General features: G+C 38.1%; 2 protein-coding genes across 4 annotated transcripts in view; one reads left to right on the top strand and one right to left on the bottom strand.

Annotated features, from left to right (window-relative positions):
- The window catches only part of UCHL3 (ubiquitin C-terminal hydrolase L3), a 346,469-nt gene that overhangs the window by 264,691 nt on the left and 54,241 nt on the right, over nt 1-27,537 (bottom strand). The gene's annotated exons all lie outside the window — the stretch shown is intronic.
- The window catches only part of TBC1D4 (TBC1 domain family member 4), a 216,731-nt gene that overhangs the window by 160,374 nt on the left and 28,820 nt on the right, over nt 1-27,537 (top strand). For 2 of the 3 annotated variants that reach the window (XM_060129034.1, XM_060129036.1), the window contains exons 9-12: nt 6,209-6,283; nt 7,608-7,834; nt 9,617-9,781; nt 27,255-27,415. In XM_060129034.1, coding sequence (XP_059985017.1) covers nt 6,209-6,283; nt 7,608-7,834; nt 9,617-9,781; nt 27,255-27,415 — 628 coding nt within the window. The remainder of the gene's footprint in view (nt 1-6,208; nt 6,284-7,607; nt 7,835-9,616; nt 9,782-27,254; nt 27,416-27,537) is intronic. The other variant, XM_060129035.1, reaches the window with a different exon arrangement.

The raw sequence follows: 27,537 nt of genomic DNA, 5'->3' as shown, positions 1-27,537 counted from the left end.
ATTATGTTCTATGTAATGTATATGTGTTAATATATGCGTGTGTCAGTAAATGTGTACCTACGGTCCCTGACTTTGTCCACTGATAGGAGCTGAGAACAGCTTTCCTATACATGCCAGATAATAAATTAAGCCTGGTTGGATGACCCAGATTTTAGGTCTGGCACTCAAATTTTTTTCTTATTTTTTATTTTTTTGCGGTACGCAGGCCTCTCACTGTTGCGGCCTCTCCCATTGCGGAGCACAGGCTCCGGACGCGCAGGCTCAGCGGCCATGGCTTATGGGCCCAGCCGCTCCGCGGCATGTGGGATCTTCCCAGACCGGGGCACGAACCCGTGTCCCCTGCATCGGCAGGCGGACTCTCAACCACTGCGCCACCAGGGAAGCCCTGGCACTCAGATTTTGGTTTCTATATATCATTCTTTAAGAAGGAACCATGATCCTGGGAGAAATGGCTAGTTCCAGAACTATAGGGAATGTAGAAGGTAAGTCCAGAGCATCGTGGTGTTCTAGGTAGTAAGGAAATACTCAAAGAAAGGTAACAGGATGTCACAAAGACATAAAAACCTTGAAGGGCTTCCACTGGTGACATCTGAGACAATGAGTATCAAAATAAATGATAGCAACAGATAGTGACTTGTTGTATAAGATAGGAAACTATAAGTCTATTCTGATAGGAAAAATAAATTAATACATTGGAAATTTGATCATGCTCAGGATATTTACTGGGTAGAATTAATACCTATTAATTACAAAGGGGAAAATAGTAACTTTACAGTGAAAACAGCTGGCAGGCACCACCTTAATCAAATGATCAAATTGAACATCTTCAGCAATGGCACAAATTGAAATCCTGTGCCACTGATACAAAGAACACAGTGGCACTTCTGTGGTATTCCTGCCAAAGGGGCAGTACCTGAATCTAATCTTGAAGAAACATCAACAAACCCACATTGAGATACAGTCTACAAAATAACTAGCTGTTATCTTCAAAAGTGTTAAAAGCAAGAAAGTCAAGTGCAGTAGTACATTGGGACACAGTGACTTGTGATGTCTGGTGTTCTTATTTTTATTTCTTTGCTAGAACTCAAAATACTTTTATGGGTAATTTCTGTTGATGACTGAGATTCTTGTTACTTCTAACAAAAGCCTTGCAGCAAGCATGGTCATTTGACAATGCTATTATTTTATTAGCAGAAAACAGAATTTAGGAAAAGAGCCTCTAGAAGATTTGTCGGAAGTGTGTTAATGCAACTTTTCATAAACTTTTCCTACCTCCTCATCTTCCAAATTTATAAATCAGTTATGTTCTTTCTTTCTCGCTCATTCCTTCCCTCCCTCCTTTTCTCCCTCTCTCCTATGGTGTTCAGTGAGAATTTTAGTAGAAAGATCGTTTACGTAGGTGGTCAGAGGATCCGATTTCCAGATCTGGCCCTAGCAGGTTTTATATTTATTTACCTTTATTTACAAATTATTTACCTTTTCTAAGCCATTGTTTCCCCACTTGTGAAACGGGCATACTCATACCTGCTTAGGTCATATTACCGTGAGGGTGTAATGTCAGTATATTAGGAAAATATCACACTGTAGGTATGAGCTGGTACATACAGCAGTGGTAAGCTCTGAAACCTCTGTCATTTATAAAAGGACACAAGGGTATTTAGAATGTGACGCTCTTTATCCCACTGAGTACCTTGGCATTCTGCACAGTACGTGCACGGCTGACTTTGAAGTACTGCTTACATAGCTTTGTATGGCAGTAATGACTTTTCAGCAAGGGCACTGCCAACCTGTTTTGGTCAAGGTGGATACTGTAGCTTTTGCGTCTCAAAGTGCTGGTAAGTACCACAAATTACGTGACCTAACAAGGTCTTAGGCCTAACAAGATCTTACTTGCACCATATGCAGCAGAATGGACTTCTTGAGAAGGTTGGCAGCTACCCATGTTGTATCAAAGGTTACATAGTAAAGGGTTTTTGCGTACTTCTGAAACTTGTCAGTTTATTTTTTTCTCTCTGAGTGACATAGGAGAAAATTGACACTCCAGTCATAGTTTGGCTCATAACTGCTGCTATTTTTAAAAGTCAGAATATTTTATTTAACTAACTATAGTTGTTTATGAAATCGGATACATTTTTTAAATGCTTTAAAGCTTAGCTCATTAGCAATTAAAAAGTGGGTCCAAGGCAAAAGGCTTGACACATGCATTACCAAATCATAATATAGTTAAACTGAAAAAGCTATCTGCGCAAAGGTGAAAAGACAGAGTCTTGTATTCTGGTTGTTTGTTGCTTTTTCTTTTTTTTTTTTTAATTAATTAATTAATTTATTTTGGCTGCGTTGGGTCTTCGTTGCTGTGCGCAGGCTTTCTCCAGTTGCGGTGAGCGGGGGCTACTCTTTGTTACTGTGTGCAGGCTTCTCATTGCGGAGCATGGGCTCTAGGCATGCGGGCTTCAGTAGACATGGCTCGTAGGCTCAGTAGTTGTGGCGCATGGGCTTAGTTGCTCTACAGCACGTGGGATCTTCCCAGACCAGGGCTCGAACCCGTGTCGCCTGCATTTGCAGGTGGATTCTTAACCACTGCACCACCAGGGAAGTCCCTGTTGCTTTTTCTTAAATTGAAGCTTTCCAAAAGAGGAACATTTCCTAATATATTTATTAATATATGTTTATAGTTCTAAAAGAGAAATATTCACTAATATAAGGTGTAAGTCATTAGAAAACGGTCATCAAGGGACTTCCCTGGTGGTGCAGTGATTAAGAATCCGCCTGCCAATGCAGGAGACACGGGTTCGAGCCCTGATCCTGGAAGATGCCACATGCTGTGAAGCAACTAATCCTGTGCGCCACAACTACTGAGCCTGCGCTCTAGAGCGCTCGAGCCACAACTGCTGAAGCCCGTGCGCCTAGAGCCCATGCTCTGCGACAAGAGAAGCCACCGCAGTGAGAAACCCGCACACCCCAATGAAGAGTAGCCCCCGCTCACCATAGCTAGAGAAAGCCCGCGCACAGCCGCGAAGACCCAACACAGCCAAAAATAAATAAATTTATAAAAAAAAGAAGAGTAAGTCCTCATTTCACTTTCTCTTCAGAGTAATAGCCATTGTCCTCACTTGTTGAAGTGTGTGAATTAATGATTTTGGTAGAGTATAATTTTAAAGTAGGTTTATTTTTCTTTGTGCGTAAGAAAAACTCATGGATAAAGCACTGCTATGAGTAATATGTGTCATGTAAGTGTTTTTCTAATGATGGAAGTTGTTTGATATCCATCTGACTGCTTTCTCTATTGTGACCAAATAAACTGTTTGAGATAACCAGGCAGGTTGGCATGTAAGTAGCAGCTAAAAAATAGCAGAAAGCAATATGGCCCATTTTTCTTTTCCACACACACGAACCCAGTAATTTATCAGCTAAATGTATGGTTTATTGCTGGAAGTATGTCAGGTTATAGTACAGAACTGAAGAACTGAAGTAGCCTTCATCAAGTTCTGGGACATTTGCAAAATAACCCGTAACCAATGTAGGTTAATTGGTTTTATTTGTAATTCTACTTTTCACAAAGCTCTCTCTTCAGGAGGTAGTATGGAGTGAGAGCTCAAGAACCTCACTTTAAAGTTGTACTCCCTGAATTCAAATTGCTGCTCTGTCCTTTAACTGTGTAAACATTGGCAACCTAATCTGTAAGAACTTCAGTCTCCTTATCTGTAAAGTTGAGCCAAAAAACTATACCTCCTTCATTAGAACTGTTGTGGGAATGCAGGGGGTAATGCATGGTAAAATATTTAACATAGTACATGGCACGTGGTAAGCATTCAGTAGTATAGATGCAGCTATTTGTTTTATGATTGATATAGTTGTTATTTAGGGAGCCACCGGAAATAGAAAACTATAATTGATATACATAGATAAGAATAAATATTGCTTCTATGAAACAAGGTAGGATACCATAAATATAAGAGTCCATGGAGAACAGGAAAGAACTCTTACAACTTTCTGACGGTGGACATAAAAAGAAAAATTCAGTAGAAGGCTAGGAAACTAGTGTTGAAAAAAAACTTCCGGAAAGTAAAGCAAAATGACAAAGAAATAGAAAATAAGAGAACGAGGTTAAAAGTTATCTGGAGATCCAAAAGCCAAATGGTAGGCATTCCAGAAAGAAAATGCATGCAGAAATTTTCAAAGAAATCATTTAAAAGTTTTCTTAGAGCTGATGGACATGTTTCAAAATGTAATGGGCTCTGAAGATGCACAATAGAAAGACTGACTTAGATTCTGTTCCAGAGAGAAATAGCAGGGCACACATACAGCTCAGGAATCACAATGACATTCGACTTCTGTACCGAAAGACAGTTGAGCAATGTTTACATATTCTGAAGGCACGTTTCCAGGCAGAATTGTATATTCAGCCTAACTATTAATAAAATATAAGCATAGAACAAAGACACTTACAGACATGTAAATGAAAAAATAATTTACTTCCCAGTCTCCTGTTCTCAGAAAGCACCTGGAGTATATGTTCCACCAAAATGAGGAAGTAAACTAAAAAAGAGAAGACATGGGCTCAAAGAAGCAGAAATTCCAACATAGAATAGCATCAAAGGAAATTTCTAGGTTGATGGTGAAGGATAATACTGGAAACATCTATTTAGCAAACCCAAATTTCTACCAGTCCAGACTGGGGCAGGAAGACAGAGATCTCCAAAATGGGTACTCAAAGAAAGAAATATGCAATTAATGGATTATGTAATGTTTGACCTTATTGAGATTTATTGGTAATAGATTAATGATAAATAAATTAGTAGTAGTAATAAACTGGTGATTACTGAGGTAGTTGTTAACTCTATGAAGAACAAATTGCACAAGATGTGAGTTGTATTAGTAGTAAAATATGTAGCTCAGGTGCAAACAGTATTTACAAGGTTGTAAAAATCTAAGCACAAAACATTGGTTTAACCAACACGTGGTATAACTCTACTGAGAGAAGAGGGGAAGAGAGAAGTGTGTATGGGGATGGGTAATGAAGTAAGAATCCTAAAGTCTCATCTTCCAGAGTAGGAAGTCAATGGATAGTGCCTAAAATGGAAAGATTAAGGAATAGGAATGTAAGTTGAATAACAGAAGCATTGATATAAGTAATTTCAAGTGTTTGCTTTTGGGGAATGGGATTCAGCATGTGAAGGAGCGGGCTGGTGATTGCCACTTAACATCATAAGTTTGGTAGCACAGTTTGACTTTTGAAACTTTGTGTAGGTATTACTTTGATTAAAAATTAAAATGAAACTTAACCCCCCCCATTAAACCCAAGAAATGTTTGGAGACACACTTTAAAATTGTAAAGTGCTATAAAAATGTTGTGCGTTTTTTCATTGTGGAGAGTCACTGTCACACTGACTTGACGTATTTCTAGTTATTCTTTTTAGAACTTTCCCATGTGTTTTAGAGTTATATAGAACATCTTAGTCTGTATTTTGTCTCTTAAGACCTTCTGTGTGATGTGGTTCCTAACCAGCCTTTCCATCTTCTTTCCTTCAATACTTGGCTTCAGTTTCTTCCTACATGAAGTATAGAGAGAAATAGATGAGATGATCCCTTTGGTTATTTACTTAGATCATCACCAAAGAACTGTGTGAAAAGAAAATTGAGAACCAATTCACCATTATTGAAGCGGACTTTTATCTAATCTTCTAGAGAGACTTTATTGAAGTAGTTTTGCATTATGGAATAATGAATGAAGCTAAATCCATACATTTTAGGATGCAGTTTTCTTTTTTAAACCTGTGTTTATTATAATCCTATAATGTAAATTACGATCTAGGTTGTAGGGAGGTTGTATGTATTAAACCATTTTCTTTTATAACTGTTGTGGTTTTTTGTGCTGTACTTTCCACATGGGTGTTTATCTGTATGTGACACCAAGTTCATGGGACTCTCACTGATGTTATGGGTGAATAATGTTTGACTTTGTAACCAAAGTCACTTCAGTAAGCTTGGTCTGAATATCTGGTTATCTAATGGATGATTAAGAAGTAATGGAAGTAGATTGCAGACAGTTCTCTTTGCCATGCTGGAATGGCTGTTAATACTGCCAACAAATTTGAGTGAACCCCAAAAGGATCAATGTAATGCTGACATGAAGAGGCAACTGCCTTTTATAGTTTTCAAGTAAAAATTCAAACCCTATGAACGATTGAATTTTATTCTCTTCACTCAGGGAGCTAACAGAATGAGAGGTCGGCTTGGAAGTGTGGACAGCTTTGAACGATCCAACAGTGTTGCTTCAGAGAAGGTATCTAAGCAGAGCTTCCTTTTTGCCTACTATTGCAACTTGGTAAAAACCAACACTAATATGATAATATGCGTGCTTAGTTATTTTGTTATGAGCTCTTTATGACTTCTGAAAAGTAACTATTTGAGCCTTTATTATTTTAAAGGAGATTCTGGCTCTTAGCATGTTGCTCTTTATTCAACTGAGGATTTCTCTTGCTGGGACAGAACACATCCCTTGCTGTCTGACTCTGCTCTGTCAGGCTTTTTACTGTTTGGAGATAGTATACTTTGGGGGACAATATTTGAGCAACTGTTGATCCAAGGCCATAGAAAAAGGAGCCGTATCATTATTGCACTTATACAGTGATCTTTTTATCTTTTGTTCTCTCCTCTTATTACTTCCCCCTCCCCCATATTTAACCCTTTTAACTGCAACATTAGGCTCTTCTTTATCTCATAGACAATTCTCAGTAGGTTTGGTTTCCTGTTTCCTGTAACATGTAACCTGAGGCAAATGCAACCTATTTTTTTTTAATGGAAAAATATTAAAATATGTTCACTAAACTTTCTGTTGGTAGAATTGAGGACTTAGTCCAGTTATGAGTCGATTAGCCCTAACCAAAGTTTATCAAGCTAAACATTTCAACAGTGGAGCCTGTTCTGGAAAGTATAAACAGCATACTTGTCTAAATTGAAAGATTTATGATGTCTACCCATGCAATATGAGAGGCATTCTGGCATAGCTCACTTTTCATTCATTTCCTGTTTTTCGTGTCTTTTAAAAAATTTTTACCTCAGGGAACACGTAGTTAGATAGAAGCATCCATGGTGAGGGAAGATACTTAACAGGCTTTATTTTATTTTCCTGAAATCTTTGCCGTGAGACTTGGACACTTAAGCGTTGTGATATTGTTTTGACAGTACAGGAAACATGCAACCGATATGTCACGGAAATCAGTAGATACGTAAATACAGACTCCACCCTCTTTCAGTCAGGATTTCTTTTCATCTTTCTGGCAACAGTGAGAACAGTACAGTAGCTGTAGAGCATTTTACCACAAAGGGTTAGGGGAAAGAATACCTCTTCTTATCATCCCTTTCACTTTCTGGCCTACCTTTACGGATGCTGTCTTACAGCTGCTTATCAGAAGAAATGGGTTGTGGCGATAGTGATCAGCCTTCAGCGTGGTTTGAGTAAAAAAAAACAAAAAACAAAAAAAAGCTACAACAGTTTGTCATGACTCAGGAGGAAGAAGAGGCACCCTGTCACGGTTGAGCTCTGCTTCTGAGCAGGTCTGCCATGATCGGTGTAGGAAAGAAAGGCCTGACTTCTTGCGTTTCAGGACTGCTCCCCAGGAGACTCCCCGCCAGGGACCCCACCAGCTTCCCCACTGTCCTCAGCTTGGCAGACGTTCCCTGAAGAGGATTCCGACTCCCCGCAGTTTCGAAGACGGGCCCACACGTTCAGCCACCCACCTTCCAGCACGAAGAGAAAGCTGAATTTACAGGATGGGAAGGCTCACGGGCTTCGCTCCCCTCTTCTGAGGCATAGCTCCAGCGAACAGTGCAGGTGAGTCCAAACCTCTCTCCAGAAGCTGGAACAAAATTCTCCTGTCACTCTCTTCTGACCACCGTGGAGTCAAGAGTTATTGTGACTTCATGCTGTAGCCAACATTTAGTTTTCAGAAAAATAAATGGAATTATAAAAACCTTCGTTACTAAGGGAAACAGGCAAGCTTTAAGGCACCCCGAAAGAGAAGAGTTAAAGCATTTTGGATGGAAATATATTTTTTTTTCCCGAGAAAAATGGAGAAAACAAGATATCAGGCAGTTGTTTTGTCTGAAAAACCTCTGACAACGCATGTTCCTCAGTGTCTCTTTGACGATGGCTTTCATGAAACGGTCAGCAAATTTGCAAATAACATAGCAGAACTTCCTGTAAGCACAGGGGTTAGAAAAATCACCTACATTACCTTTATACATGAGGTAAAAATTGGCTGTGTTTTATTTCATAATAAATTAAAGCCAAATGTGAAAATTGTTAAAAATTTTATCTAGAATAAAGTAATGTTTACAAAGAAGAATACATATACCATAATTGACAGGAGGTATCCATTAGAAACTATCTTGCATGGTATTTAAAAAATATTTAACAAAATCATTTGGCATTTGGTAAGAGATAATAAAGGGGGTAAATTTGGAATTGTAGAATGATTATACTTCTTACCGTGTAGTACAAATCAGAATTTATATCCTAGAACTAATTTTGTTTTTCTTCGTTACCTATGAGTTTGGTTCAGGAAACGGTCTGATAGGGGTTCCAGTCAGAGAGAGAAAAAAAAAACAAAAACAGAACTCTAAGTAAAAAGAAGATTAACTTTTATATTAGTTGTTATCAAATTTACCAGCATTTCTTTTAAGGATGCAATTGAATGCTGATTGTTGTTTTTTGAATAATTTGATATTAAAAAATAAAACATTTAGGATATATAAAAATAAAGTAAATTAATAGAACTAATTATCCTCAGATTTTCTTTTATGAAAAAGGATTAAGTATTCATGTATATATGAAAATTTTTAATGATCATTTATATTTACCCAAGACATTAAGTCTCTTTTTCCAGGAAAAATTATTTTCAAGAATTTAAAACATTAATTATTTTAAACTATTAATGATGTCTGTTTTTCCTTATGTTTTCCACATTTCATAAAGTATATGCTCAAAGAATTTCTGTCCATATGAAAAGATGCTATTTATATCATGGTAAAAACTTGCTATGAAAAGAATCTTCTGGAAAAAAAACTTTGTAGATTTAGGGATTCAGATAAAACCATGGCTGCACAATTCCACAGGCTGCAAGAAAAGAACATGGACATTAACGTTTGTTAAGCCAAAGGTATTATGATTATGATGACTTCCAACAACCAAACATGTTGTTCTTAAATTTTTAGAAGGGTTTATATCTTTAAAATAATTAAGTCTTTGAACTACTGATAATCAGTTTTTCCTTCTGGAACTTGTTTCCTGTAATTATTTGTGCTTTCCTACTTTTCCCCCTTGAAGTATCTTTTGCGTGTCAAAACAAACACTTTTTGTCCTAAAATTGTTAAGAGCTTTTTAGAGACAAACACATATGCTTAGACACATTGCATAGATGAGGAATTCAGTTTGTGGACAATGAACTAGGTCATAGTCATCTAATAGAGAACTGCATGCATATAAGTTTTTTTCCATATAAATTCAGCCCTGATTACATTAATAGCGAGAACCTGTGTATATGCTATTTCATAGTGAATGAAGATTGTGCCAAAATGTAAATTAAGACGAATTTGCTGTATTTTCTGTACCCAGCATCTTTTCATCAGTTCGGCGCATGCACAAGGAGAGTAATTCTTCCTCCAGTCTTCCAAGTCTTCACACTTCCTTCTCTGCCCCTTCCGTCACTGCCCCCTCTTTCCTGAAAAGCTTTTACCAGAATTCAGGTAGACTGTCCCCACAGTATGAAAATGAAATCAGGTGAGATCAGTGTCCTTTGTTTGCAAAGCAACATTTTCTGCAGTGATATACTGATATGTTACTAAGAAGTGGCTAATGAACTTTAGAGTGACATGAATGCATCCGTATGTTGTGCTTGTTCTAACCTGTTTCTAATATATTGGTTTCATTTCCAATTAATTTGAAGAAAACTTTTAAAACCAGTGTTTCAGAGCTTTTTGATGACATGATTATCTTACTTTAGGGATTATTTTTTTTGTACTATATGTGTGTTTCTTTGCCTTTGGCCCCAGAGTCTAAGCCTTGTTTTGTTTGGGGCAAGACCTGGTGCTAACACATACTAAGCAAACCTCCCCTGATCAGGCCTTTTGTTCTTAGCTTCTCTGGACATATCTTATGGAACCCAAAAGCCACTGATTTAAACAACTATGCTAAAGTAATGGATATGATATATCTTTATTTTTAAGTATATAGAATATTTCCTAGACGTTTCTCTGATTTTTTCAATGACATAGACCTTCTTTTCTGAATCTCAGTGTAAGACACATAATGGGTAGAGGATCATGTCGATAGCAACTCTTTCAGACAACATGAGGGAGCTCTTGAATCTTGTAGATATTTGATTTTGCTTTGTTTTTTGTCCCCAGAATCGAAAACGTGTAGCCTATTCAATCTTATTCCTTGCTCTTACAGCTACACAAAATTAAATATAGTGATTTTTTAAGAATTGCCTTTAAAATTTTTTGAAATTATGAAATCTTACTGATCATGCAAATTCTCAGTGGGATATTCTAGCCTTTGGAATGGGGTGGATTAACTTGGGAATTCTTCTCAAGGGGTTGTTGTTGGCTTAGAAGCTTCTGAGATTCATTCCTTTTTTTTTTTTTTTTTTTTTTTTTGCGGTACACGGGCCTCTCCCTGTTGTGGCCTCTCCCCTTGTGGAGCAACAGGCTCCGGACGCGCAGGCTCAGCGGCAGTGGCTCACGGGCCCAGCTGCTCCACGGCATGTGGGATCTTCCCGGACCGGGGCACGAACCCGTGTCCCCTGCATCGGCAGGCGGACTCTCAACCACTGCGCCACCAGGGAAGCCCTCATTCCTATTTTTATGTGTAGCTTGAGCCATTCATTTTTATTGCTGTATAGTATTCCATTTAATACACCAGAATTTATCCACTCTCTTGCTGATGGATATTTGGGTTGTTTCTATTGTTCGATAATTGGCAATTTTTGCAGTCAGGGAGAGGAATACATGCTATCAACTAGCCTGTGTGCCACTAAAATCTTCTTGGGTATTCTTTTGACCTTCTTTCTTTTAGACTTAGGGAATCCAAAAAGTTAGCATATAATTAGGTAACCCACAGTAACTAGTTAAATTAGAATAACTCTTGAATTATCCCTGAATATCTTTTGTCCATGTGTGTCCATTTTTTTCATCCCAAGAAAGATTATTAATATTGGATTAATAAAATTTTGAATCTGAACCTTCCTCTGAATTAGTACAAAATTATGTTGAAACATTGAATTGCTAGTGAAGAAAGTTGATGAAGACAATTTTAAAGAGTTTTTCAGCGACAACCTTATGGGAGAAGATTTAAAAGAAGATAGCCATAAAAATAGCATAATGTATATGGAATATGCAATGAATTTAGAGAACTGAGGATGTACACATATAAAAATGTCAGTTTGCCTCATCTCCATAGTACTACTTATTAAGAATACGGTGCTTTCAATGACACCCATCTGCAATTTCCTGTTGTTATGTTACAGTGAGCATCTGGAGAATCCCTGTTTCCTTCCAGAAATAGAACCATGCCTGAGGTGACAATTAGGAACAGCCATAAGAAGGTCAAAGACTAGCTGTGAATAGGTTATAGAGTACAAAAGCAGTGACTTTTAAAAAAAAGATTATTTATAGTTTTTAATGTATGGTTATATGTTCATCTTCGGTAGTTTCTGCCTAGATGTATGTATCATTCTTGTGCCTAGCATCCCTTAAGCTTTCTGTGCCTCATTCTAATAGGAGGATATTGAGGTCAGAGGACAAATATTTAGTTGTTTTTTTTGTGTGTGTGTGGTACGCGGACCTCTCACTGCTGTGGCCTCTCCCATTGCGGAGTACAGGCTCCGGACACGCAGGCTCAGTGGCCATGGCCCACGGGTCCAGCCGCTCCGCGGTATGTGGGATCTTCCCGGACCAGGGCATGAACCCGTGTCCCCTGCATCGGTAGGTGGACTCTCAACCACTGCGCCACCAGGGAAGCCCAAATATTTAGTTCTGTATTGAAAAAAATTAACTTTGCAGTGATCTTATTTGAAATGCTATATTTAAACATGTGGAGAACTTTTAAATTTATAGGATCATTAAAAATCATCGTATTTTCTGTACTTTGTAGTGTTCTCTTGTCTCTGAGAAGTTCTAAAAATCAGAGCTCAATTTTTGGCATGTTTTTGTTTACTTTTTGTATGCTGCTTTGTAATTTGACAGCATAGAATCAATAAACCAAAAAGACACAACATTTTTCATTAAAAAGTATGCTAATCACTAAAAACTATACCGGAAAAAAAAAAAAGTACGCTAATCGTAAGCATCCAGCTCCACGGATTATCACAGAGTGAACATCCCACATCACCCCAACCCAGTCAATACATGGAATGCTACCAGCACACCTTCAGCTCCTCACATTTTCCCACCCAATCTCTACCCCACATCCTGACCTCAAATACCATAGTTTAGTGTTGCCTGGTTTTGAACTTTCTATAAATGGAATGATACAGCATAAATTCTTTTATATCTGGCTTCCTTCACCTAAATTAATTTATGAGATTCATTCCTATTTTTATGTGCACTTCAGTTCATTCATTTTTATTGCTGGATAGTATTTCATTTACTATATCACAGTGCATTCATTTGCCAGTGGACATGTGGTTTATTTCTAGTCTTTTGGGTTTTAAAGTGTACTCTTCCTGGATATTATTATGCATGCCTATAGTGGTACATACCCATGCATTATTGATGACTATCTACACAGTAGTAAAATTATTGGACAAAATTCACTCTTAATAGGTTTATTTCAATTAGAAAGTCACTTAGACATAAATTTACTAGTTAGAATCTTGGAGAGAGTTTTTTAAAAATTGGTATTGTGAAGCGATTCCAAATTTACAGGAGAGTAGCAAAAATATTATGGAGAACTGCTAACTCTTTCTCCAGATTCATCAACTTTTAACATTTGCTTTATCAGTCTGTTTACATGTATACATACATACATACACATATATATATGCATATTTTTTTTATTCTAAGCCATTTGTGAGTAGGTTGCAGATATCATGTCCTTTTACTCTGAATACTTTAGTGTGAATTTCCTAAGAATGAGGATATTCAAGAGTGTGGTTTTATGTCAGCAATTTCTGAACTCTACATCTCTCATTATTACTGGTTTCAGAGGAAACATCATATGCACACAATTACCATGATACCTAGAACTATTCAGAATAGAAAGGAGGTCCATAAAACTATGAAATATAATTTTCTTTTCACTTGGGTAACTCATATCTTATTAGATGCATAGAGTGGATCTCTAAATATTCATAGTCAAGTAAGGTATGTAATTTTCTTTTTTTTAATAGATCTTTATTGCAGTATAATTGATTCACAGTACTGTGTGAGTTTCTGTTGCACAACAAAGCGAATCAGCAATATGCATACACATGTGCCCATATCCCGTCCCTCTTGAGCCTCCCTCCCACCCTCCCTATCCCACCCCTCTAGGTCATCGCAAAGCACCCAGCCAATCTCCCTGTGCTATGCTGCTGCTTCCCACCAGCCAACTATTTTACATTTGGTAGTGTGTACATGTGGATGCTACTATCGCTTTGCCCCAGCTTTGCCCTCCCACCCCATGTCCTCAAGTCCATTCTCTATGTCTACCTCTTTATTCCTGCCCTGCCACTAGATTCATCAGTACCATTTTTTTTTAAATTCCATATATATGCGTTAGCATATGGTATTTGTTTTTCTCTTTCTGACTTACCTCACTCTGTATCTAGGTCCATCCACCTCACTACAAATAACTCAATTTCGTTTCTTTTTATGGCTGAGTAATATTCCATTGTATATACGTGCCACATCTTTATCCATTCAACTGTCGATGGACACTTAGTTTGCTTCCATGTCCTGGCTATTGTACATAGAGCTGCAGTGAGCATTGTGGTACATGTGTCTTTTTGAATTATGGTTTTCTCAGGGTATATGCCCAGTACTGGGATTGCTGGGTCATATGGTAGTTCTATTTGTAGTTTTTTAAGGAACCTCCATACTGTTTTCCATAGTGGCTGTATCGATTTGCATTCCCACCAACAGTGCAGGAGTGTTCCCTTTTCTCCACACCCTTTCCAGCATTTATTGTTTCTAGATTTTTTGATAATGGCCATTCTGACCAGTATGAGGTGATACCTCATTGTAGTTTTGATTTGTATTTTGTATTTCTCTAATAATTAGTGATGTTGAGCATGTTTTCATGTGCCTCTTGGCCATCTGTATGTCTTCCTTGGTGAAATGTCTGCTTAGGTCTTCCACCCATTTTTTAACTGGATTGTTTGTTTTTTAGATATTGCGCTCCATACGCTGTTTGTATATTTTGGAGATTAATCCTTTGTCTGTTGTTTCGTTTGCAAATATTTTCTTTCTCCCATTCTGAGGGTTGTCTTTTTGTCTTGTTTATGGTTTCCTTTGCTGTGCAAAAGCTTTTAAGTTTCATTGGGTCCCATTTGTTTATTTTTGTTTTTATTTCCGTTACTTTAGGGGGTGGGTCAAAAAAGATCTTGCTGTGGCTTATGTCAAAGAGTGTTTTTCCTCTGTTTTCCTCTAAGAGTTTTATAGTGTCTGGTCTTACATTTAAGTCTTCAATCCATTTGGAGTTTATTTTTATGTATGGTGTTAGGTAGTGTTCTAATTTCATTCTTCTACATGTAGCTGTCCAGTTTTCCCAGCACCACTTATTGAAGAGGCTGTCTTTTCTCCATTGTATGTTCTTGCCTCCTTTGTCGTAAATTAGGTGCCCATGTATTCATGGGTTTATCTCTGGGCCTTCTATCCTGTACCATTGATCTGTATTTCTGTTTTTGTGCCAACACCATATTGTCTTGATTACTGTAACTTTATGGTATAGTTTGAAGTCAGGGAGCCTGATTCCTCCAGCTCCGTTTTTCTTTCTCAAGGTGGCTTTGGCTATTCGGGGTCCTTTGTGTTTCCATACAAATTGTAAAATTTTTTGTTCTAATTCTGTGAAGAATGCCATTGGTAGTTTGATAGGGATTGCAATGAATCTATAGATTGCTTTGGGTAGTATAGTCATTTTCACAATATTGATTCTTCCAATCCAAGAACATGGTATATTTCTCCATCTGTTTATGTCATCTTTGATTTCTTTCGTCAGTGTTTTATAGTTTTCTGAGTACAAGTCTTTCACCTCCTTAGGCAGGTTTATTCCTAGGTATTTTATTCTTTTTGTTTCAGTGTTAAGTGGGAGTGTTTCCTTAATTTCTCATTCTGATTTTTCATTGTTGGTGTATAGGAATGCCACAGATTTCTGTGTATTAATTTTGTATCCTGCAACCTTACCAAATTCATTGATTAGTTCTAGTAGTTTTCTGGTGGCATCTTTAGGATTTATTATGTACAATATCATGTTATCGGCAAACAGTGACAGTTTTACTTCTTCTTTTCCAATTTGTATTCTTTTTTTTTTTTTTTTTGCGGTACGCGGGCCTCTCACTGCTGTGGCCTCTCCCGCCGCAGAGCACAGGCTCCGGACGCGCAGGCCCAGCGGCCACAGCCCACGGGCCCAGCCACTCCGTGGCACGCGGGATCCTCCCAGACCAGGGCACGAACCCACGCCCCCTGCATCAGCAGGCGGACGCCCAACCACTGTGCCACCAGGGAAGCCCCTGTATTCTTTTTTTAAAATTTATTTTTATTTTTGGCTGCGTTGGGTGTTTGTTGCTGTGCACAGTCTTACTCTAGTTATGGCATGCAGGCTTCTCATTTCGGTGGCTTCTCTTGTGGAGCACAGGCTCTAGGCGCACAGGCTTCAGTAGTTGCAGCACACGGGCTCAGTAGTTGTGGATTGTGGGCTCTATAGCACAGGCTCAGTAATTGTGGCACACGGGCTTAGTTGCTCCACAGCCTGTGGGATCTTCCCGGATCAGGGCTCGAACTCGTGACCCCTGTATTGGCAGGCGGATTCTTAACCACTGTGCCACCAGGGAAGCCGTGTATTCTTTTTATTTCTTTTTCTTCTCTGATTGCTGTGGCTAGGACTTCCAAAACTATGTTGAATAAGAGTGGAGAGAGTGGACATCCTTGTCTTTTTCCTGATCTTAGAGGAAATGCTTTCAGGTTTTCACCATTGAGTAGGATGCTTGCTGTGGGTTTGTCCTATATGGCCTTTATTATGTTGAGGGACATTCCCTCTATGCTCATTTTCTGGAGAGTTTTTATCATAAATGGGTATTGAATTTTGTCAACAGCTTTTTCTGAATCTATTGGGATGATCATATAGTTTTTATTCCTTAATTTGTTAATGTGGTGTATCATATTGATTGATTTGCATATATTGAAGAATCCATGCATCTCTGGGGTAGATCCCAGTAGATCATGGTGTATGGTCCTTTTAATGTGCTGTTGGATTCTGTTTGCTAGTATCTTGTTCAGGATTTTTGCATCTATGTTCATCAGTGATATTGTTGTATAATTTTCTTTTTTTGTGATAACTTTTTCTGGTTTTAGTATCAGTGTGATAGTGGCTTCGCAGAATGAATTTGGGAGTGTTTCTCCCTCTGCAATTTTTTGGAAGAGTTTGAGAAGGATCAGTGTTAGCTGGTCTCTCAATGTTTGATTGAATTTGCCTGTGAAGCCATCTGGTCATGGACTTCTGTTTGTTGGAAGATTTTTATTTACAGCTTCAATTTCATTACTTGTGATAGGTCTGTTTGTATTTTCTAATTCTTCCTTGTTCAGTCTTGGAAAATTGTACCTTTCCAAGAATTTGTCCATTTCTTTGTTGTTGTCCATTTTATTGGCATAGAGTTGTTTGTAGTAGTCTCTTATAATCCTTTGTATTTCTGCAGTCAATTATGATTTCTCCTTTTTCATTTCTAATTTTATTGATTTGTGCCCTCTCCCTTTTTTTCTTGATAAGTATGGCTGAGGGTTTATCAATTTTGTTTATTTTCTCAAAGAACCAGCTTTTCATTTTATTGATCTTTGCTACTGTTTTCTTCATTTCTGTTTCATTTTTTTCTACTTTGATCTTTATGGTTTCTTTCCTTCTACTGACTTTGGGTTTTCTTCGTTCTTCTTACTCCAGTTGTTTTCAGTGTAGGGTTGGATTGTTTATTTGTGATTTTTCTTGTTTCTTGAGGTGAGATTGTATTGCTATAAACTTCCCTCTTAGAACTGCTTTTACTGTGCCCCATAGGTTTTGGGTCATCGTGTTTTCATTGTCATTTGTTTCTATGTATTTTAAAATTTCTTCTTTGATTTCTTCAGTGATCTCTTGGTTATTTAGTAGCACACTGTTTAGCCTCCATGTATTTGTATTTTTTACAGTTTTTTTTTTCCTGTAATTGATCTCCAATCTCATAGCATTGTGGTTAGAAAAGATGCTTGATATGATTTCAATTTTCTTAAATTTTCCGTGGCTTGATATGTGACCCAAGATGTGATCTATCCTGGAGAATGTTCCATGTGCACTTGAGAAGAAAGTGTATTCTGTCACATTTGGGTGGAATGTTCTATACATATCAGTTATATCTATCTGGTCTGTTGTGTCATGTAAAGCTTGTGTTTCTTTATTTACTTTCTGTTTGGGTGATCTGTCCATCGGTGTAAGTGGGGTGTTAAAGTCCCCTACTATTATTATGTTACTGTCGATTTCTCCTTTCATGGTTGTTAGCATTTGCCTTATGTATTGAGGTGCTCCTGTGTTGGGTGCATAAACATTTATAATTCTTATATCTTCTTCTTGGATTGATTCCCTTGATCTTTATATAGTGCCCCTCCATATCTCTTGTAGCTGTCTTTATTTTAAAGTCTCTTTTATCTGATACAAGTATTGGTACTCCAGCTCTCTTTTGATTTCCATTTGCATGGAATATCTTTTTCCATCCCTTCACTTTCAGTCTGTATGTGTCCCTAGGTCTGAAGTGGGTGTCTTGTAGACACCATAGGTATGGGTCTTGTTTTTGTATCCATTCAGCCAGTCTGTGTCTTTCGTTTGGGGCATCTAATCCATTTACATTCAAGGTTATTATCAATATGTATGTTCCTATTACCATTTGCTTAACTGTTTTGGGTTTGTTTTTTGTGGGTCTTTTCCTTCTCTTGTGCTTCCCACCTAGAGAAGTTCCTTTAGCATTTGTTATAGAGCTGGTTTGGTGGTGCTGAATTCTTTTAGCTTTTGCTCGTCTGGAAAGCTTTTGACTTCTCCATCGAATCTAAATGAGATCCTTGCTGGGTAGAGTAATTTGGTTGTAGGTTTTTCTCTTTCATCACTTTAAGTATATCCTGCCACTCCCTTCTGACCTGCAGAGTTTCTGCTGAAAAATCAGCTGATAACCTTATGGGGATTCCTTTGTATATTATTTTTTGTTTTTCCCTTGCTGCTTTTAATATTTTTTTCTTTGAATTTAATTTTTGTTACTTTGATTAATATGTGTCTTGGTGTGTTCTTCCTAGCGTTTATCCTGTAAGGGACTCTCTGTGCTTCCTGGACTTGGGTGACTATTTCCTTTCCCATGTTAGGGGTGTTTTCATCTATACTCTCTTCATATATTTTCTCAGACACTTTCTTTTTCTCTTCTTCTTCTGGGACCCCTATAATTCGATTGTTGGTGCGTTTAGTGTTGTCCCAGAGGTCTCTGAGATTGTCTTCAATTTTTTTTCATAATTTTTTCTTTATTCTGCTGTGTGGCAGTTATTTCCACCATTTTGTCTTCCAGCTCACTTATTCGTTCTTCTGCCTCAGTTATTCTGTTAGTGATTCCTTCTAGTGTATTTTTCATTGCAGTTATTGTGTTGTTCATCTCTGTTTGTTTCTTCTGTAGTTCCAGATCTTTGTTAAACATTTCTTGTATTTTCTCAATCCATGACTCCATTCTATTTCCGAGATTCTGGATCATTCTTACTATCATTACTCTGAATTCTTTTTCAGGTAGCTTGCCTATTTCCTCTTCATTTATTTGGTCTTGTAGGTTTTTACCTTGCTCCTTTATCTGTGAGGTATTTTTCTGTCATCTAATTTTTTTTTTTTTATGAGTGGGATTGTGTTCCTGTCTTACTGGTTGTTTGACCTGAGGCTTCCAGCACTGGAGTTTTTAGGCTGTTGGGTAGAGCTGGGTCTTGGTGCTGAAATGAGGAACTCCATGAGAGCTCACTCTGATGAATATTCCCTGGGGTCTTAGGTTCTCTGTTAGTCCAGTGGTTTGGACTCAGAGCTCCCACTGCAGGAGCTTCCACCCGACCCTGGGCTCGTGAACCAAGATCCTGCAAGATGCCTGGGGTGGCAAAAAAAAAAAAAAAGAACAATAACAAAGTAAAAAATAAAATTAGACTGGGAAACTGATAGATACATTAGGAAGAATATAAAAATAAAAATATAGATGAATCAACAACCAGAAGGTACATCAGTACCACAATAGCAAAAAAGAGGAGGAGGGAAAAGAAAAAAAGAGTGGGGGAGCGGGGAGAAGGCCTTGGCTGTGAAGGGCGGGACCTAAGCAAGGGAGAGGTTTGAGTGGTGGGCGGGGCCAATGCTCAGGACCCACACGACTGGTAAAGGCCCTGGCAGCTGTGGGGGGTGGGGCTTAGGCTCAAGGAACAGAAGGGGCCCAGGCGTGCCCCCCAGCCCTGGTCTCAGAGGGCAGGGGACCTCACCTGGGAGCCCAGCAGGCTTCCTGGGCTTGAGTAGGCGGGGCAAACGCCCTCCTCTCCTCTCCCACTTCTCCCGGTGGGATACTCCCACCTGCCTCTCCTGATCTCCTTGGCCTCCCTTCTAAGCCCCCAGGACCAATTCGGCCGGGCTGGGGAGCCTTGGAGGGCAGAGGACCAGCCTGGGAGCTCAGCAGGCTCCCCTGGCCCGAGTGGGTGGGGCAATCAACCTCTCCACTCCTCTCCCGTTCCTCCTGGAGGGCCCCTCCCGCCTCCTCTCCTGATCTCCCTGGCCTCCCTCCTATGCCCCCAGGACCCACGCGGCCTGGATGGGGCTTTGGGTGGGGGGTACCAGCTTGGCAGCTTAACAGGCTCCCTGGTCCGAGTGGGTGAGGCGATTGCCCTCCGCTGTTTTCCTGCTCTTCCCTGAGAGTCTCTCCCACCTGCCTCTTCTGATCTCCCCAGCTTCAGGGGTGTCGATCCTGTCTGGCCTCCACTTCTCCTCCCCCCTCAGTTCCCCTTCATCCTACCAGTTCACTTTGGGGTTCCTCCTGTCTCCTTGGGCATCAGAGTCCCCTACCAGTGGCCGGCAGGTGCCCTAGTTGTGGGGAGATGCTAACTGTGTGTCTTCCCACACCAGGTATTTTCTTTTCACTTGGATAACTCACATCTTATTAGATGCATAGAGCGGATCTCTAAATATTCATAGTCAAGTAAGATATATGGTAGGTTAGCACATAGGCTAACAAATACTATTTAAAGAGCATGTTAATTCGAAATTTTAAATTCAGATTAGGCATTCTTCTCCAGGACCACGATTCGGAATTATTAAAAACATGTAGATTATTGTTTTTAAGCAGGCTGAGAAAAAGAAGCCAAGATCTTTTTAATATCATGGTTTATTGATTAGTAGGTTCATTTGCACAGCACTGAGATGCTAAAGGAAAGGGAATACACATATGTTTTGTTTTACCTTCAAATTAATTCTTAAAAATTTAATGTTACTTTATTGTGTAGTAACTAAAATATAATTGTGTATGATGAGATGGTATATTTATATAACATCCATTTATCAAATATAATATATCATTTTATAAACAAGCATCTTTGTTCCTCCTTATTATTGCTTCTTAGCTTTTAAGCCTATATTTTAAAAATATTTATATTGAAATTCATTGGTCAAATGGTAGTCATTACTTCTGCTTATAAAACTTTTCAATGAGAAAATAGATTTTTGCTGGTAAGTACTTCGTGGTAGTTTTGGTTCTATAGTTCTCTCATATTGACTGAGAAAAATAGTGTAATCACTCATTATGGTACATTATTGAAATTATCTGTGCTTTATTCATGTCTTACGGGAATGCCTTTTTATTCTAAATCCTGGTTTGGGACATCTCTCTTTCTCTATGCTAATGCTGTTCCTTGTTTTCCTGTTGTACTAGACGGGACACTGCTTTAGAATCAAGGTGATTAGAGGCCTAAATATTTTTGTTTAAAAATTTATTAATTCTTCCAACTGATTATCACCATTGATTTAAAAATCAGTTTTGGCTGTCTCCTGAATGCATGCCATCCTTCCAATGCTGTGAAGGGTCTATAGTAGGGGAAATGTGGCGCCTGGTGTAATCAAAGATCATGAATGATTATATAAAAGGTTGATTGCAAATAGAAATCCTGTTTCTAGTCTATTCCATGTTGAGTTCTTTAGGACTGTGCTGTGGCCTTCAATCAAAAACTAATTAAAATTTTGAACTAATGGAAGTTAATTTGCTGGTTTGGAGGTACATATGTATATTAGAGGAGTTTATTTCAAATCCGAAGAAGATGCAGAAAGCAGAACCCTAAAAGAAACATACTCATAAAATCGAATCTGGTTTTCACTGAAGAGAATTATTAGTTTACTTCTGTTCATCTTAATTCGTGACACACTGGTTACTTTGAGACACTGCCGAGACCTTCCAGACCTCCCACTGGGCTGGACACAGGAAAACACCTACTTCCTCGTTATGGAAGTCTGACCACATCTGTGATGACATTTCTTCCTCTTGACCCATATGCTTTTTGTGGTAGATGTCCAGAATCACTACGAACAACTTAACTGAAAATGATTATTCTTTACTTTGTTCTAGTTTCTGTGCTTTGCTCATATCACAAGCCCAATGGAAAACAGATATCCGCATCTTCCTGTTTGGGGCCACTGACATTTAGATTTCTTTCTAGTGGGAGTAAAATCCAGTATCGAAGATTGGACTAGAATGAGATATTCAAAGGAAAAAAATTATTTGGGCCACATTGATAAGATAAAAAGTGACTTGTTTGAGACTTGTAATTGGCTTACATTTTTTTAATGGTTGGGTGTAAGACCATTTCAATAATAATTTCTTATCTACATTTTAAAGCCCAACAGAAATGTTAGGCTTTACTGTGTGTCTTTCTAGGTTCTACTACAAACATAGAATTAGGTCTGTGTATTATCTTAGGAGTCATCTGGCCCATAATTTCCTTATTTTAGATAGGGTTAGACTGAGCCCCAAGGAGGTTTAATATCTTGCTTGATGTCATTTTCATAACCTTAGGTTATAAGGATGTGAGTATGCAAATGAGCTACCCAGATATATTTTAAATTCCAATGCAAAAAACTTAATTAAATTGTTTTTCATTCAGTGTAGAGTTTAGGAAATAAAATTCTTTGTTTTTGTTCTTTTTTTGTTTTACCCGTTGATTAATCTATCTCTTTTGACTCAACTCAGATGCTATATATTAGTTTCCACTAGAATAACTCATTCTCAGTTTTATTTAATGAGTAAAGATTTTCCATGGGATGACAGATTCTTACCCAGCTGAAGCCAGGGCTTAGGTAAACTATTAGTCCACCTAAAGCAATTATGAGTTAAATTGTACTATGGGTCCTGTGGAAGAAACTCAAGTTTCAACACTGTGCTGTTCCATGTAACCTTTCTTGAGGTATTTACAGAGAGAAAGCCTTTTCAGATTTCTGTTAAATGGTTGCTATGCCATTAATCAAGTTTTGTTTCTATCTTGAGTGTAATACATTGTGATTTAGATATAGATTCAATCAGCTTGTAGACATTTATTTGGACTTCATGATACTGGTAGTTTTAGATGGGTGCTAATAAGGGGGTTGGGAGATGGGGGCTTCTGCCCCGCAGAACAATGCCTTGTAAAACTGGTCCTGGCCTAAGAGTTTATTTACCTTTGTGAAAAGTGTGTGTGTTGCCCTGGTGGGAAATAAAACACGACTGCATCCTTCTTAAAGTTGAGTCCCTGTGCGTGGTCACTAAAACACCTTCATTCTGTGCCATGTCCAGTGTTATTGTTATTGGAATTAATTTTTATTAAAGCAGGCTAGTAAGTATGCATTAAAAATTCTGTGTTAATATAAGAAGTGTAATGTTAGTGTAATAGCTGAAGGCTATAACTGCTTGGTCAAGGATATATTAAAAAGTTATCTTGAAGCTCTGTGGGAAGGTTCATATCATATCCGTAGCTTTTGATAGATGCTGTGTCCAGAAGGACTTGGAAGTGCCTCCCAGCTTACACCGTGATACACGTAGAAGAGGATTTTTTTCTTCCCTTATAAAGCTCTCATTTCTGTTCGTGGATTGTGGTTCTTGATTAATTGGTGACTGGTAATAGAAAGTATATATAGAATATACCAATACAAAAATAGATGGACATTCTCTATGTGGTATTTCCTTCCTAGTTATTAATTTTTAATTTAACAAATTTTCATAGAGGTAATGTTGGCACAGAATACTTTTCCTGGATATGTCTCTTGGGAAACAGTTTTATAATGCATGTATTGATATTCCAAAATACAAAAGAAGGAGGGAAAAGATTATTTGAAAAAATAAGGTAATGGTTCTTATTTGCTTCATCATTTAAAAAATGTAAAGGTAATTAATTTACCAATGTATGTTGGTATATATATTAATGTATTTTTGATTTGATCTTCCTATTTAAAAATAAAAAAGTGTTTACATTTTGGAATGCAATGATTTCAAAAGCAAAGAAAACGAAATGAGACATTTACATAAATGAACATGTAATAATACTCTGAACTTATTTCTCTGCGAAAATAAATGACATTCTTCCATTAAGAAATGGAAAGAGAAGTACTGACCTAAAGACTTAATGCTAATTAGAGACTGATTTTTTTTCACTAGAAATGTGGGGGATCCTGTGAGTCCTGACAGCTTTATTTTTATGAACCAATAGAGCTTTGTCTGAACTAATGCAAAGAGTATTTACATTGACACAGTAAAGTACAGAGCCTAAGTGTCTGTATTCTGGACTGCCTGGGTTTGAATCGTGACCCTTCTACTTATATTCCAGAGACTGTGGGCAAATTACTTAGCTTCTTTCTGCCTCAATTTCCTCACTAAAATGGGAATTGTAGTGCCATCTACCCCATAGGGTTGCTGTGAGGTTGAAATGAGTTCATACTTGTAAAATGCTTTGAATAATGCCTGGCACATAGTATGTCTTTTTGTATTTGCTTTATTATTACTACAATAAATGCCACACGTTGTTTTGTTTTATTTTTACTCAAAAGGTGGACATTTTGCTTGCCTAGGATTAGTTAAAGGAGAAGTTGAAGTGAAAACTAATGTGGTAGTAAAGAAGCAAAAAACAAACAAAACAAAAAGTTTCCCCCCTCAGCCCAGTAAAGTTTCCAACGTGAGATGTAAGAATTTTGATGCACAGAAGTGTTTCACTTGGTTTTGATTCTTAAAATTACTGCCTTAGGAATGTCAGGTTGCTGATTAAATGTAAATCAAAAAGTAAATTGCTGTAAGTTGCATATATGCACTGACTGTTGAAACCCTTATCTGGACCCTGACTTTGGAAGACATATTTCTCTTACTAGATGAAGCAGGGCAGCTTTTGCCTTATCTTGGCCACCAAACTGCTTTTTCAGGATGTCGTTTTCTAGTACATGATAAAGGGTCAATGGTCTGTTGTGTAAGTACTTCCTTTTAGTATAGCATTATCTTATATTTTGACAGCTAATTTTTGGCTTGTTACTGGCCATTAAATTCCAGACATATGAAGAAAATGTATCATTTGGCAATTTATTTAGATTACAGGATTTAACGTTTTAGATGTTATGAAATTTTCAAATCTGTAATATTGGGCTAATGTAAGGGTACACCATGCACCAATTTTATAGCCTATTTCCCCCAAAACTGTATATTTTACAGACAATTTAGTACTACCCAAATGCTTGATATGTCATTAACACTGAATTGGAAAAGATGTTTTAATTCCAGCATTAAAATATAAAAGTTTCAGAACCCTTAGGTTTGGTTTATTCTATTTGTGTTGTTAGAGGTACTAAAAAGTCAAGAGAAACTACTATTTATTGAACACTTATCCTGTGAGGTATTGAAATAGTTGCTTCTACATATGTATTTCCCTTAGCTTTCTAGGCTTAAATTATAAATTAGATACCCTTATATAGCTGTTTCACTATCTGGAAAAAAGATGCCTTACGTTGTTTATTACCAGTATTGTCATCGTCAGTACCTACCAGTGCCATCGACACCTCAGTCTGTGCTTTTGGGAAACAGAGCCATTAGAACTTTTTGCAAGAAAAACGTAAAAAGTTGTGACTACCAACAAAGGGTTTTAAGAAGGCAGATCTTTTATTTATTCCTGACATGTTAGCCTAGCCGATATTTTTTGTCCATTTTACTTACCCTTCTGAGTTAATGTTTTTAATGGTTTTACAATATTAATTTATTCCATGGATATTTGTTGAGTGCTTACTATTAATAGCCAGTTGCTACACTAGGAGCTAGAAATACATCCTTGAGTTGGGCGTTTAGCACATAACTGCCAGTGAAATAGTCACACAAACAAAGATACAGGGTAGGTTAAACTTGTTTCTTAGGATATAACTATTGTATATAGAACATCTGAATTGTAGCTCCCCAAAGCGAAATACTTGAATTAATGCTTTCCAAAGGGGAAGTGAAGGTGGATATATACGTTCAGTATGGCAGAGCTGTGAACTGTGGACACATATTAGGGTTATAACTTTATCCAGGATACATAACAAAGTGGGTTTTACTGTATTGGGATGTGTGTATCAGCTGCTTTCTGAAGTATCATGATCCAGCATGTCACTTGCTGTCTGTGTAGCAGCTCAAAGCTACGTCTCTTTCTTAAACTTAATTTAGCTAATCTAGAAGCAGTAGTTCCAGAAAGATAGATCAAGATTAGAAATAACTGAATTACCTGATAACGGTGAGTATGGCTACACAAAGTAAATACAAAGATGACACGTAAGGGCTGAATTGCTCTTCGGACTTTTGATTTTCTTCGCCTTAGTGAGTTCCTCTGAGTATGTACGTGGGGTTGTGGCTGTTTTAGCTGAGTTTCCTTTCTGCCCTAACTACTAACACTTCTCGGTTCCATCAGAAGTTGCACACCTTCACTTGTTGGTATCACCACGTGTAAATATTGTTGTCTTCATCATTCTCTCAGGGAAGCTCAGAGACTTTAAAACTTAAAAGAGCAAAATATTCCCACCACGAGCAGCAACAGTTATTGCATGGTATTTTGGCTGCTAACGTAATTGGTCTCAAAAGTTAAGTTTGAGTCATAATGACCTTTTTAAAAAATAATGACCTTTTCTTGCAGATAGCCCCAGCAGAATTTAGCGTGCTCTTTCCTAGAAAATGAAATTCTTAGAGCAGACCAGCATTTCTGTATGTTTGTTCCCCAAAGCACCAATGTAGAAAGATGTGACATACCCAGCTGCCTACCTCACCACCCCAAAAAGTTAAGGAAGTTGATTCTGGGGTCAAATAATTTAAGTAAGTTAGGGAATTTCTGTATATTATATCCCTTTGGAGAATCACAGTGCATGCCAGCATAGTTTAGTCTCTAAGAAGTCCTGCTCTAAAGAAATCTGCTTAATGTTTTAAAATGTAACCTATCCAATCTCATTTGGCCGCACTTTTTTCTTTAATATATCGCCTAACAATAATCCCAAGGTTGACTCTTCTGCCTTTGTTCTGGTTACTTTCTATCACGATTCAGCTATTAGTAGCTAACACTCTGGAGACAGATTTAACAGTTACAGGCAACTAGAAGCTATCTTGTCAGCCATCCTATAAGAGCTATAAGAAAAGCTCTTTAAGAGCCTTTTATGAAACGTTGACGTTGTTTAGAATAACTGCCGATTTTAGTTTTTAGCCAATTTTAGGAAAGCATGAGTTCATTAGTTGAGCAACCTTTGCTCCTCCGTATAAGTACTTCCTTTGCTCAGGCTAGAACCTGAAATGGTTGGCTACTATGGAATGAGTAGAAACAGGTGAGCTTCTGATGACTGGGCTGTGGCCTGGACTGCATCTGACCCAGGCTGCGGTGGCCTGGGTGACCAGTGTGCCTGGCGATGCATCGCTCCGTGTTGCCTGTGGCTTCTGCTTGCCCGTAGTAGAACTTGTGAATGGCTTGTGCTGCCATCTTGTTGTGAAGGATCATGTTATCCAGTTCCCCTTACAAGTTATATATTTATGTGCTTTCTACAGTGATGGAGAGGGGAGAAAAAGGACCTCGTCTACCTGCAGCAATGAGTCCCTGAACGTTGGAGGCACCCCCGTCACTCCTCGCCGAATCTCCTGGCGGCAGCGCATCTTCCTTAGGGTTGCCTCTCCAATGAACAAATCTCCCTCGGCCATGCAGCAGCAGGGTTTGTGTGACACTTACTACAGTTACCCCTTACTAGCATTGTAAATTAGGGAGGTTAATGTGTCAGATATCATTAGAACCTATTAGACATTCAGCAAATCATGTTGAATGGATGGATGAATG

Source organism: Lagenorhynchus albirostris, chromosome 18, assembly GCF_949774975.1.
Source record: "Lagenorhynchus albirostris chromosome 18, mLagAlb1.1, whole genome shotgun sequence".
NCBI lineage: Eukaryota > Metazoa > Chordata > Mammalia > Artiodactyla > Delphinidae > Lagenorhynchus > Lagenorhynchus albirostris.
This window is presented reverse-complemented; position numbering and strand designations above follow the sequence as displayed.